The following is a 13,451-nucleotide window of genomic DNA, read 5'->3' as shown; positions in this document are numbered from 1 at the left end:
AAATATCCTTGCTAATCAAATATATTGGCTAGAATTACTATTGTTAGGAGGACTACTTTGGAAAAAATGCATAAATTATAAGAAACAAAGTGGATTGGGATCTTATATTTGGAATCAAAATAAAAATCAAATAAGGTTTTATATTAAGGATCGAAGGTAGTATTAAGAACCACCTCAAGTGTCTAGGTTAAAAAAAAAAAACACACACATCATGCATAAAGCATTCACTCTCCTCCCTCACTCATGGGCCGCACCTATTCAAACTTGTTGTGGAGAAGTCAGAAGCAATGAATTGGAGCTTTTGTAAAAAAGTTCTTTTTAGACATAAGCCTATTTACCTCTATTGCCACTCCAAACATGTGTTTTAAGCAAAAAGTTGCTTTTTTCATCATTTTCCGATGGAGAAGTCGGTTTGGGGGGTATGATCGTGATGCCAAACACACTCTTAGTCATGCCTAAAGGCAGATGAATTGACAAAACTCTATCAGTATTTTATATCAAGAAATTGCATGGCATGCAGAAATACATGAATAAGGAACTATACAGAACTAAATTAGTAAAAGAGTAGGTGACTATAATAGAAAAGAAGCATGAAGACAGCAATCCATTTTTGATCCAAAGCCACAGGTCGTTCGAGCATCAAGGAGCTATCAAATATGGTGCTTACCTAAAGTGCATTTTGCATGATTCTTTGCTCTGTCATAAAGACGCCATAATTCTCAAGACTGCTGAGTTGTCCACCCAAAGTCGTGTGCCACAGAAAGTGCTTTATCTTCTGTCAAGCCTTTCTCCAGGAAATGTTATAATCAGCAGGTATTTCATAAAAGATGCCACACCTGATGCAGGACTCTTTAAAGATCAGGCAAAAAAATTTGGGAGAACTGCTATGAAATCCCAAACAAGGAATATAATTACCAATAAGTCCTAATAATAACAGAACAATCTGCAATGACAAATTTTAGAACCAGTAAATGACAATTGCTCACTTGTTATTAGGACTTACTAGTAATTATTTCTTCTTTTTTTTTGAACTCGTTGTATTTCTCTCAAAAAGTTTATCTGTCTTAGACCAATTTGTTTCCTTGTTTTGTTACAAAATGCAATACCATGAAGCAATAATCAGTAGGTGGTCATGAATTCAACTTTACTTTCATACCACTTCACTTAATTGCCATTTCACATATAAAGACTTTCTAACCTCGGAACTACTAGAATATCCCGCTGCAGATATATTCACCGTGTCAGCCTCTTCATGCAGAGCCATCTTATCCTTGTGACTGGAAGGTTGTCCGGCATGTTGGCTACTCTCTGCGGCATCATTTACAACTGGATCATGAAATTAGCTAGGTAAAAACCTTCATGATCTGTAATTTTACATGTTTCAGGTGACATAGGAACAAGTTTTGACTGCGTGGTCTATTTTCTCCTTAAATCTAAATTTGTTCTGTGAGAGAGACTGGACATCATTTCCCTTGACATAAACGTGATCTCTTGACTCAAACTCATGAGAAAGCCGAGCCCTTAAATTATGACCAACTTCGGGCAAAGATATTGTAGCTTTGAAATTTTGCACTGTCAGCAGAGGGCCCCCAGAAATTGTCATTGTTCAGACTCGAAGATCCATCCTTTCATGAAGCCGCAATTTCTAACATTGTAAATAACCTTGCCTACTTCCAATATCACTTTTGCTGAATTGACTTTTAGTTCCAGTAGCATTTTTTATATTCATTTCTGTAGATCCCGTGAATATGAAAAGCTCAACAGGCTGAGGAATGGGACAAAATGCCCATAATCACACCGTGGCTACGTACTGGCTACAGTCAAAGACTACCGGATTGGGATCCATTTGAATTTTTGGAACTTCCATCAGTTTCCAAACTACTTGAGAATAATATAGAATATTGGTAACTGGCAATTAACTACGGAAGTACCGACTAAGGTTTCCAACCGCATAAACTTGTAAGCTTTTAAGCCCGCAAAATTTCCGAACACCCTCAGCCATCATTTAAAGGGGCGAAAGCAAAGAAATATCAGGATATTTTCAGGAAAATAAACCAGATAGGGTAAAGTTACTTGTACATGTCCATTGTGTATATATAATTTATTCTTTCTTGTTCACATACCAAAAACATGTCGACATATTTGAGTTATCAGCCACATGGTATCAAAGTGGGACTAAATCAAATCACACTTGACCAAACATAGGAAGCAGATCAACGGCAACCAGAGAGTCAAACCTTGCTCCTTCCAAGTCACCATCGAAGAGCTCAAAATTGGGAGTGAGCTCGGGCAATCAAACTCGCTGTCGAAGGTGGAGGGAAGAAGATAAGCTCCCTCGCCAGAGAGGCCTGAGATGGCAAATAGAGAAACTGCTCGAGTCATATTAATACATTTTCCTTTTGAAATTATGGCATTATGCACCGAAGCTCTTGTAGGCTGTAGCAATACAACGATTGCTAAATGTAAAAGGAGACATTTTTTCTAGCATTGACCATCCCTCCTCATGAATGTGTTCATTTTCTTCTTGGCTGAGACTAGATGGGATCATAACAGCCACCGCGGCGTGGCTGAGCTTTGCAGGGCCTCTCTGTAAATATTCCAGGGACAATCGTCCTTGTTAAATTAAGTGACAAAGGTTAGCAACAAAAGAAACATAAAAGTTGTCCGCTGCATTTTTCCGATGCTGGATCAAATTTACATATCCATGTTTTCGAGGGAAAATGTTAGATCAGAAAATATCAATGTAAACTCCAACAAGTGTAATTAAGAATTTCAGTTGCAAATCATGGATCAAGACTTGTTTAAAACATAAATGCCTTAATTTTTATTTTTATTTTAAACTGATTTTACGGAAAATTGCCAGAAACTTAACTGTAATTAAATTGATATTTCTTTAAAATGATCTTTAATCATGCGTATATATAATCAATATGAATATTTTAAATATATATATATAAATTTGAAACACAAAGTACATTGAAGTATCACAACAAGACTAAAATAAAACCCCTCTCTAAATTCTCTACTTAGGGTCAGCAAATTTTTTTTTTTTTTTTTACTTCGCTCTATGATTTTCCCTTTTATATATGCTCATTTGGGGTTCATGCTAAAGAAACCAAAAAAGTAGTCGTTCTATTAACAAAGAAAGGCTTCTTTATATTCCAGTTTCCACGGCCTCAGTTGGATCGTTTTTAAATGATCAATCTAGTATTGACGAGAGCATGGGCACCGCTATGACCTTTTTCCAGGGTTCACTCATAACGTGATGGAATTGATGCTTCCTCAGGATTCCACGCTTCCATGTAGTTTATATGTGAGAGCCACAATTCGATGGAATGAATGTACGTCCGCGAACGAGGAAATCCGAAGTGTCAATTTTAATAAATCAACATCAATTCATGATAAGCATGGGACGGGGAAAAAGGTGGATTGAAAATAAACAAACGACTTATATGATGCGGAAATGTATCCCGAGTTGTGGAGATTCTGTGACCAAGCAACATTCAATCTAACTAAATTACAGGATCTACCAAAACTGTGTAGAAGGCATGAAGACATGAATGCGGCTAATGTCTAACGAACTGGCGGCCATCATCTGCAGCAATTTTGTTACCATAAGGATTGCTGTCGCTGAATCCATGTCGGCTTCCTTCAATCTTACGCATTTTCTTCCTATGCTTTGAAGCATTGCTGTCTATGCCTAAACTCACCTTTGGTGGATTAGAAAAACAGAATGAAGCCGCCACAGCCTGCGATCAAGTCACAGCAGCCAATATTATCACCCTGTGCTACCACACCATCTACTTGTCAATCAGCTTTGCACAATGAATGTTTTCTTTTCTAGGGGGAAAAAACCCCTCAATTATAATATATTTTCCAATAGTCACTTTTCCTATGACTCTAGCACGCGTGTTCCACTGTACATGGAAAGAAGCAAGGGTACCGCTATCAAATTTCCTCTTTGGTAAGCAAGAGAATCAGCCAATATCTCCTATTCATGTTCTCAATTTGCAACTCAGTATCCTTATCTAGATATTAAAGGATGAAGACTCGTCATTGCTTGAAGGACACTCTATTTTCATCTTGACATCCACTAACGTCATATGATATGCTCTACCTTTTGAACACTAGAAGGCCTCCTCCTCATTGCCATTCGATTTTCATTTCAGTCACACACGCACATCTAGTATTAGAAATCATTTCACACGAGCACGATAGTCCACACTTTCTCAAGTATCTTACTAGGCCTCAATCAAGACATGCTTAATAAACGCAGTAATCCATCTATTTTCTAGAAATTATGGGGAAAAAATAAAAAAGACAGCCAAGTGTAAGGTGAAAGCTGAACCTGTAAATCAAGGCGATGAACATTAAATATGTCCTTCATAGAGTGTGAATTATATGCTAGAATATATGATCGATAAGCATCTTTAGCTGCCTTGTTCAAATAATAATTGTTACCCACCAACTTTTCCTGCATAAATCAGATCATGCTTTATATGGTCATCAACAGTTGATTACTTCAATGGATAAGGTTTAAATAAAACAAGAAAGCAGCAGGAATATACCAGATGAGACTGTACATTTGCCAGCTTCTTTTCATCAAATAAATATTCTTTAACAGGAACCTTTGCTGCCTGAAATTTAACGCACATCAAATTTTGATGATATAAGCTGAATTATATTTCCTAGAAAAGTTGAGGTAATGAGATCCTAGGAAACATGCATCAACTGCCTTTCACTTGTCTAATTTTCTTGTCACGTCACTCAACCCTCAAGTACCTACTTTGGAACCTACTACCTACAGTCCTTAATATAAGAGTTAGTTGACTAATTTGAGTAAATTAAAAAAATTAGTTAAGTTAGTTATTTATAATAACTATGTATTCTTTTTCCTAAAATATTCCTGCTAACCAAGTACATTTGCTAGAATTACCATTATTACAAAGACTATCTTAAAAAAAATGAATAAATATGAAAACCAAAGTGGATAAGAGTCTTATATTTTAGGACCAAAATAAAAATCAAACGAGTTCTTATATTAAGAACCAGAGATAGTACTTTATAAGGTCCAGTAGATGCATACATTGAGTACTGGGTCAGCTGATTCATTATCCCATGACGTTAAAGAGGGAAACTGACCTTTAGATAGCGAAGAAATTGCAACTCTTCAGGAATCAGGAAAAGCAAAGCATTTCCTTTGCCACCTTCCCCACGAGCTGTTCGGCCAACCCTGTGGATATATTCCTGGCAGCAGTATGAAAACCATGTTATAATTTCCATTAAGCATAATAACACCAGGAAACAAATAACAGTGAAATGATAATCAGTGAAGAACAAGGAGTACCTTAGGCTCATCAGGAGGATCATACTGCACAATCCAGTCCTACAAAGCAGAAAAGGGAGAAAATTATAAAATGTTGAACATTCCCATTATTTGACTCATACTGAATGATCGGCCAAAGGATCCTAGTAGATAAGAATCCGAAATTCTGTTATCCTTAGGCTAGCAACCCTTGTGAGGTCAGCTGGTCCTACCAAGCAGACAGGTGCTAGATTGATTGCATGTTAACTCTTACAAGTAGACAAGTTTTAAACACATTATTAATTTTTCTCATAAAACAATAAAAAGAACGGAGAAATATAAACATACCACGTCAGGTATATCAAGTCCACGAGCAGCAACATCAGTACAGAGCAAAATTCCCTTTTCTGCTTTGCAGAAGTTAAAGAAGGTAGTAGTACGTGTCTGCTGCTTTTGTTTTCCATGTATATTGTAGCAATCAATCTGTATGTAATTAAGAAGGTCCGCATGAAATTTCACAGAGTTGCATGAAGAGAAAAAGACCATCATCTTTTTTTTTGCGTGATATCTCTTCAAGAAAGAGTAGAGAACAACAAAACGCTTGGCACAGGGAACAAGAACATAGCCCTGCTGCAACCCTTCATTTGTGACCTAAATTGATGAGGATTTTGTCAGAGACTAGGAACAAAATGATGCTGAACAACAAATATGGATAGAAGTAAAACAAGTAGAGACATCACCTTGGTTCTCCCATCATCTACATCAACATAGATAGGAGTTGTCTGAAATGACAAGCGGGCAAGATCCTCAACCTGTAATTTGGGATGAAAAAGTTAATTATGAATCTAAGACAATATGAAGGCAATTAGCCTGCCCTCGCCCATATTCTCACTTTCAGGTATAGCAGACATCATTCAGTTCCAGGTTCTAATGTTCCGGAACAGATAAATTCTACACATTCAAGAAAAATTACAAGAAAAAGCTCTAACATGGGATACTGTTCCAGACGAAGAGCATAGTGAAAACTGGACAAACCTTCTTTGTTTGGGTGGCTGAAAACAAAGCTGTTTGCCTATTCTGTACAGAGAAGCAGATTTAATTAGCCCCAAGGCATTCAGTAAAAGTATAAAAATTCAAACACTAAAAATAAAACTTCTAGTTATTTTTAATAAATAAATATAAATATTTTCAAAGGAATAAAAAAATGAGAACCAAAAAAGTTAGAAACCATGAATAAACCTCAACCAAGCTAGAGGCCCTCTGGACTCAGGTTTGGTACAGCAGCCCAAACCTCAAGTGCATACTTTGAATCTTAACACGTTGAAACTCAAGTGCACAGCTATCAGGGGGAAAAAAAAAAAAGCACAGTTCTCCAGGTAACAAAGTCAGATTGCAAAAACCACATCATTAAGCTTTAGGATACTGCATTTGAACTGCACGCAAGGGCTGAAGATGAAGTTCACATCAATGTACTCATTAGATGCCATTCTTATTTTTCTTTTTCTTTTTGCTTTTTTACTTTTCTCTGTGTATATAAGAGAGGATCAAAGGATACTTATGATAACTGAACTCATTTTTAATGGTATTCTCCAAATCGAGATTCTAATATATTTAGGAGCAATAAGGTGAAAAGAGAAAGACAGGTCTACCTTTGGTAAGATTTTAATAATCTGCTTCATTTCCTCCTCAAAGTTTGCTTCCAATATCCTGTCAGCTTCATCAATCATGAGGCACTGCAAATTCATGTAGAAATTAAGAGGAAGAGGAAAACCAGTATATAGTTATAATCAAAAGCATCTATCCACTGAGTTTTCAGAAACGGCCTAAAATCAAGAGCATCCAATCCCAAATTTAGAAAGGGCCAAGCACCTAACACCAGATGAAATAAAAATTTTGAGCACTAAATAGTTATGCGTCCTCTAGACAAAGATGGCTTTCCTTTTTCGATGACCCCTCCAAAATAATACAATACCAAGCAAGTGACAACACAACAGCAGTTGCATGGGAACAAGGGTTTCAGAAAAGCATTGGAGACTGGAAAGTATGCAGACAAATCAGCCAACCAACTTATCAAGCACAGAAATACACGATGAAGCATGAATCAACTGGCACCTAAAATTAATTAAGATATAGGTTTCAAACAACTGAATGTTGGACAGACAAACTGCCTAGAGAGGACATTGCAGTGTCACAAATTATTAAATAGCTTTAAAAAAACGCCTGGATTACTGGCAAACAACGAAACTCATAGCATTATGAAGCATTACAGTGTTAAAGAGGTGACCATTAATACATTAGCAATGCTCATTGGTACCAGTAATGTAGTATGTATGAACAATGATGAGGTAAACAACTTCATAAATTATCCAAAACTTACCTTCAAGTTCTTGTATATGAATCCCTTCGTATTTTGAAGATGGTCAAGAAGACGACCAGGGGTTGCCACCAGTAGATTAACCCCTTTGACAATTCGTTCAGCTTCTCCTTTTCTAGCTGAACCTCCAATAACCAACGCAAGAGTCTGGGAGTGATACTTGAGAAGTTCTTTCGCTACAGCATGCGTCTTAGGCAAAGACAGGGAAATCAATGGGGAGCACCAAATTATAAAGTTAACCACTAGAGCAAAATCAAGCACCAGAAAAAATAGAACTCTAGCAAAAACTGAGTTACTTCTAGCAAAAAATTCAAAGGAGGGAGTCTTTAGGGCATATGAGCAGAGAAACTATTTCATTAGCACTTTAGTCAAGGTTATAACTGCAGACACGGTCAGAAAGGAAATCTCAGCAACATTATACCTGTATCGCAAGCTCCCGAGTCGGGCATATGACAACAACACCAGTTCCATTTCGCGGAGTGAATTGAGCATGGTACAACAGCTCCACAGCTGGTATTAGAAAAGCAAGAGTTTTCCCAGAACCCGTCCTCGCAGCACCAAGAACATCTTTCCCAATCAAGAGTGGCGGAATTGCTCTCGCTTGAATCTGCAAAGCCATATAGGATCAATATGAATGCCTGCAAAATATTCTTGCCACACAAATTGTAAATGCTCCCACAAGATTCTTTCATTAATTAACATAATTTGTGAAGATGAAAAACTTAACCCTATCTTCCCATAGAAAAGAAGTTTTTTTATCAGTCCTCAGACAGGCCATAGCCAATAAATAATTATCCTTCCATATTTCATTTAAAAACGGCAGGAGGGTTGAAAGAAATACGTCATATTCATCTACATTCAGGAGTTCTTGCTTTACACGAGCAATCATGAACTTGCAACAATAGATTATTTATATTTATGATGTGAAGCTTTCAGAAATAAGCATGTGCGGAGATATAAACCTCCGCTGAAGCTCTCCTTGGAATGCCACGAAATACGATAATAAAATAGGTATTAAAAAAAAAAAGAAAGAAAGAAAGGAACCTGAGTCGTATGCTCGAACCCCATATCCTTAATGGCCTTAAAAGTAGGTTCAGACAATCCTAGAGAATCAAACGATACAGTGCTCATAATTCCAGACCCAACATTCTTTAACTTCCTTTGTTGGCCCTCCTCCTCCTCATTCTCACCGCCGCCCGCTTCCTCTCTAGTCACTCCTTCACCGCGCTTCACCTTTTTATCCTTCTTTTTCTTACGCAACCCAGCAGACTCCTTATCCACATCATTGTCTCTGGCTTCATCGCCTTCTTCCTCCCCATGCTGGTTTGACTCTTGAAGTTCCAATTGCTCCTCAGTTGCAGATTTCCGTGGTCTGTTCCTTTTCCTCTTCCTCTTCTTCCCTTCCTCAAGGGAGGCCTGAAGCTTGTCTTCTGGTTGAGCCATAAGAAATGGTTCTAGGGCTCTGCTATTAAGCACTTCTGGTTTTGGCCAGCAGCAGACCCTTTTCTTCCCTAGCTCTATCGACACGAATGTTCCGCAAAACCCTAGTTTACAGGTTTTCTGTTATCTAGAGTGAGTTAATTTCTGCTGTCGAGCGGGAAAGCATGGGAGCCGAGTCGGGCCGATCCATCTACGTGGTGGACTGGGCTAAGTTCGAACTGTCGGCAAACTTGCTCCAGCTGAGCAGAAATGGGTCATACATTACTGTTCGAGAGTCAGGCCGAATAAGCATTATTATACTATAAAATATAAATGATGAGAAAAGATTAATTTGAGTCATCCTCGTGTTCGATTGTAGTAGCATTATATAAATCTAAAGTTTATGTTAACATATTTTTACTGTTCAATAGCAGTTGATTCATTTGCCTTGACTGGTTGTGGTTTTTCTTTAAACGAAAAGAGTTGTAGTTTTCATTTTGAATACCCGCGCATTTGCAAGAGCGGGTCCTTTTAGAGCATACGGTAGTTGGAAAGGGAATCATTGTATTTGTAATTGAAATAGTCTTGGATTAACAGTGTGACGTGACGGTGTTCCTAGAGGATTGATGTGCCAGACATGGAAAAAAAAAAAAAAAGGTAAGATGCATGCACGGATTGAGCAGCCCTTTTTATTTTGGGTAAAGGGATTGAGCAGCTTGGATGAAAAGGCCAATCTGCGACCCGCCCATTTCTAATGGGCTTTGGGCAAAAGCTGGGGACAATAGAGAAATCAAAGCCCAATTTGTTAAAGTCCACATATTCTTGTGTGTCAATATATTCTATCCTACCAATGGAGGTAAGGTCTAGCAGAAGAGATTAATCCCTCATAACATGATGAACCAAGATTTGAATACCCACTAGGAGATGTGCTCATATTTAGTGCTCAACAATACCTCGAATAAGATTGCATCCAATAAAAAAATACCTATGTTTTAACAAATATATATATTCTATCCCAGTATAAAACCAAAATCCTATGTCATGCATATTTACAACTCGTTCGTTTTTCGCATCAGCTGCATTCACTCTTTTGAAATCGCTTTGATCCCTACATGTCACAGAGGTGTGTGCGCTTTCTTGTTGAGCCACACGTGGCTTGGTTTGGCGTTTGAGAACTGAATCCCAATATGTCTGTATGGGGGCCTAAGGTTACCTCTGTCAGAATGTTGGAATGCTCAAAACTCAATATACAAGTGGATTAGAGAGGAGGAACAATATATAGGTGGATCAGAATTAGGATTATGGAGTTCTGGACCAAGCCATTAAATAGACAAATTTCATGGGCCACCAAATGCAAGTTTGAGGTGCTTCTTTCATTAACTTCACCCCCCAGAGATGATGCAGCACCACGCAGTAAGGTTAGGTGGCCACACATGCTTTGGTCGAGCAGTATTAATGTTGTGTGGAAAGTAGAGACAAAGCAAACACTGAGCCACAAAACTAAAAGCAAGGCCGCAATATTCCCCACCCACTTCGATTAATTTAAAGCGGTGAATTAAAAAAAAAAAAAAACAAAAAGCGTTTGATGTTGGGGAGTGAGAGCTTTAGAGGAATGATGAGTAGATCATCAACAAGCAACATTGGTTTTGGTGAAAGAGTTCAACAGTAGGCGGTGTCGGCCGGATAACATCACGTCTTCTCTCTTACCCTTTTTTCCTCACAGAAAAGAAAATTGCAAAGCCTGAAAATTACCAAGAACCTCGCAGGAGATCGTAAGGGAGTAGTAAGAATTACGCAGCAATTAGGTATTGCTGTGTCCACTATTATCATAGACTCAAAGGTCCTTCTCTTCTTTTCGGGGGATGTGTTGCTGTTGCGCTGCTCTTCCTTCAGCACGAACTACTATGACTCATATAAACTCATGAGAATATGTCTGATCTGTTGAATGGAAAAAGCAGTCAACAACCACAAAAGCTAGTGCCCGACTCTCTCTCTCTCTCTCTCAAGGTCTGTATAAACAATAAAAAGTTAAATGCAAGGGGCAGCAGCGTGAGCGCTTTGCACCAGCTACCAGCTCAAATTCTCAAGACATATCCTTTACTCTCACTGTTTTTCTACTTTAACAAAACATAATAATAAAGTAACATCTCCTGATGTTCTACACTACGCACACGTATTTGAATCGTCTTTTTATGGCTTTCATGATAAGGGTCCAACAAAATTTCAAGGGATCATTTTTGACAAACAGGATGTGTGATAATCGGAACAATCTTTCCATTATGAGGCCTAAAAACTGATATTGGGATACTGAAAGCACGTGATGGTAGCTAAATAGGGAAATCAGAGGGCACTCAATAATGATCATGGAGTTATCATTCTACAGTAAACACAAGATCTTTCTGTGACAAACTTCCCCCTACACGCAAGTGAAGAAAGCTGTGCCATCTCCAGAATCTGCAAGAGTAGAACTGACACCACCAAATCCAAATTAAGGGAACACCAATCAGAAGTATATTGGTTAACTATCATCTGCCGACCCCATAAGAACAATGCAACATGACTCACAGTCCGTGAAAAAAAGAGTGAACGAATCATATCCCCGCTTACCTCAGAAGAGTAACAGATCGCTGACTAAACACAATAATTTGGTCTTCTAGAAAAGCATACTGTCAAATATTTACATTTGTTTTTCACCGTCAATATTTATGCAATTGAGTATGCAAAATGTCATAAACTAGAAGCATCACATCAATAGCTGAATTTTCTAATGAACAAACCCGGAGGCACATTAAACTATTCGATAAAAGAAAATAAAAAGTGGAAGAGGAGTGGAAACTATACTACATAAAAGAAGGTGATGCATCATTTGTTATTCACAATGAAGATGAAATCTGCTTGTGGGGCAAAAAACAACACCACATAAATATCTAGAGACAACGGAGATTTGCAATATCTTTTTTTTTTTTTTAATAACCAGATTACAAACTACAACTATACATATTTTCATGATCCCCCTACCGTTTGCCCACTTCTAACTAAAGCCTACGTTGCTATTCACTGTTATAGAAAACAATAAACAGCAATCCTGATTCTTGTATCTCCCCAAATTAAACAAAAAGTAAACCTTAAAATGACACAGACCTTCACTCCCCCGATGAAAGAAAAACTATGCCAACCTACTGTTAAAGAAGTAACTAAAATCGGAGGAGCTTCAGACTCTAAGCAAATAAACACTGAGTTCAGGAACTCCGTTACAGTCAGGATTCATCATGTAAAAAGCTTCAGAGTCTCTAGAACCGACGACCCTCTCAAACTTAGCTCTCATGTACATGATTTCACCATCAGATTCAGACCCAGTTTTGTTCCCGCCAGGCAGCACCCCAGCACCCATTGAGATTGGCTCCACAGCTTTCAAAATTTCCCACTCTTTGTCTCCACAGTCTCTTTTGGAAGCAAAACCACCCTTCTTCCCGTTGCAATATGTCTTCCACACAGGCACTTCCAGTAATCTCAGAGTTTTCTTTTCTTCGTCCTTCAATTTATCGCATTCCAGAGTGATTCGAACCAAGCCAGATGCCATTTCGCGAACCAAGCCACTGATTGGCGTGGCGAGCTCGATGAGGAAGGCAGGTCGGGAGGCGGGGTCCTTCTGGAAGGCGAGATGCACGTGACCCCGTCGATTCCCGAAGAGAGTGCCGACGACTCGAGGGCCGAGAGCGAAAGGTGGGTGGGAACGGTTCTTATGGAAGGCGGTGAGAACAGATCGGAGCCGAGAAACTGCAAGGGCCTGCAGCTTCCTCCTGGTGGCGGGAGCTACGGGCTTCTGGTGGTGGCTGTGGAGGATTTGAGAGATGGACTGGGCAGTGGGAGGGGGGGATTCGACATCAGAGTCTTGGTTCCCGAGGTGCTTAGAGGAGTGGGAATGTCTCTTGGAGGAGAAGTCTTGAGAGGCTGAAGCCATGTGAGTGTTCAACCCAGAGAGGAAATTAAAGGAACAGAAGATAACGCTGCCTGAAGAAATGGCAGAGAGAGAGAGAGTGGTGACAACTGACAAGCGAGGAGACAAATGCGATCGATATTTCACTATCGAGTGGGGGCAGCCCCTCGCAGGCCCAGGGACTGTGCTTCTTCAACCTATCACTCTTTTTGACTTCATCGCCTGACCTGAAAATGGCTGTCATGAGATCTCTGATGGGAACGGCATTGTGGATAATTTATAAACGTTACAAAGACATGTGGATCAAAACAAACAAAAGACAACGCTCTGCCTATTATTATTCAGCCCTCGGGTCAAGCATATGGACCCCTTCCTTCCCAATTATTGGCCATCGAGGTTCTACTGCTTTGTACATG

General features: G+C 38.9%; 2 protein-coding genes and 1 long non-coding RNA gene across 3 annotated transcripts; 1 reads left to right on the top strand and 2 right to left on the bottom strand.

Moving 5' to 3' along the window:
- The first annotated feature begins 311 nt into the window (after positions 1-311).
- On the top strand, positions 312-1,951 carry LOC114721881 (uncharacterized). Its single transcript, XR_003738122.1, has 3 exons — positions 312-813; positions 1,259-1,347; positions 1,456-1,951. It is a non-coding gene; the product is annotated as an uncharacterized LOC114721881 (long non-coding RNA).
- A 1,397-nt stretch (positions 1,952-3,348) lies between these two features.
- LOC114721922 (DEAD-box ATP-dependent RNA helicase 27) lies at positions 3,349-9,242 on the bottom strand. Its single transcript, XM_028907816.1, has 12 exons — positions 8,724-9,242; positions 8,101-8,286; positions 7,683-7,868; positions 6,955-7,038; positions 6,341-6,382; positions 6,046-6,117; positions 5,654-5,956; positions 5,348-5,386; positions 5,143-5,247; positions 4,569-4,637; positions 4,349-4,474; positions 3,349-3,749 (listed from the first exon to the last, which is right to left on the bottom strand). The coding sequence occupies exons 1-12, from the start codon at positions 9,120-9,122 to the stop codon at positions 3,567-3,569; spliced, it is 1,794 nt and encodes a 597-aa protein (XP_028763649.1). The 5' UTR covers positions 9,123-9,242; the 3' UTR covers positions 3,349-3,566.
- Positions 9,243-11,967: 2,725 nt separating this feature from the next.
- On the bottom strand, positions 11,968-13,447 carry LOC114721923 (protein MIZU-KUSSEI 1). The gene has a single exon (XM_028907817.1). The coding sequence runs from the start codon at positions 13,057-13,059 to the stop codon at positions 12,310-12,312; it is 750 nt and encodes a 249-aa protein (XP_028763650.1). The 5' UTR covers positions 13,060-13,447; the 3' UTR covers positions 11,968-12,309.
- Positions 13,448-13,451: the final 4 nt, after the last annotated feature.

The sequence above is a fragment of the Neltuma alba genome, unplaced genomic scaffold, assembly GCF_004799145.2.
Source record: "Neltuma alba isolate B1F8T4 unplaced genomic scaffold, ASM479914v2 tig00012074_pilon, whole genome shotgun sequence".
Taxonomy (NCBI): Eukaryota; Viridiplantae; Streptophyta; class Magnoliopsida; order Fabales; family Fabaceae; genus Neltuma; species Neltuma alba.
Note: the sequence above shows the minus strand (reverse complement) of the source record. Positions and strands in the feature narration are given on the sequence as shown.

What these genes read in the sequence shown, in the direction of transcription:
- LOC114721922 (XM_028907816.1), bottom strand. Translation starts at nt 9,122, where the DNA reads ATGGCTCAACCAGAAGACAAGCTTCAGGCCTCCCTTGAGGAAGGGAAG. An exon ending in GGTTCGAGCATACGACTCAG is followed by an intron (nt 8,287 to 8,723) that starts GTTCCTTTCTTT and finishes ATGGCTTTGCAG; the next exon opens with ATTCAAGCGAGAGCAATTCC. An exon ending in ATCCTCCTGATGAGCCTAAG is followed by an intron (nt 5,248 to 5,347) that starts GTACTCCTTGTT and finishes TACTGCTGCCAG; the next exon opens with GAATATATCCACAGGGTTGG.
- LOC114721923 (XM_028907817.1), bottom strand. Translation starts at nt 13,059, where the DNA reads ATGGCTTCAGCCTCTCAAGACTTCTCCTCCAAGAGACATTCCCACTCC.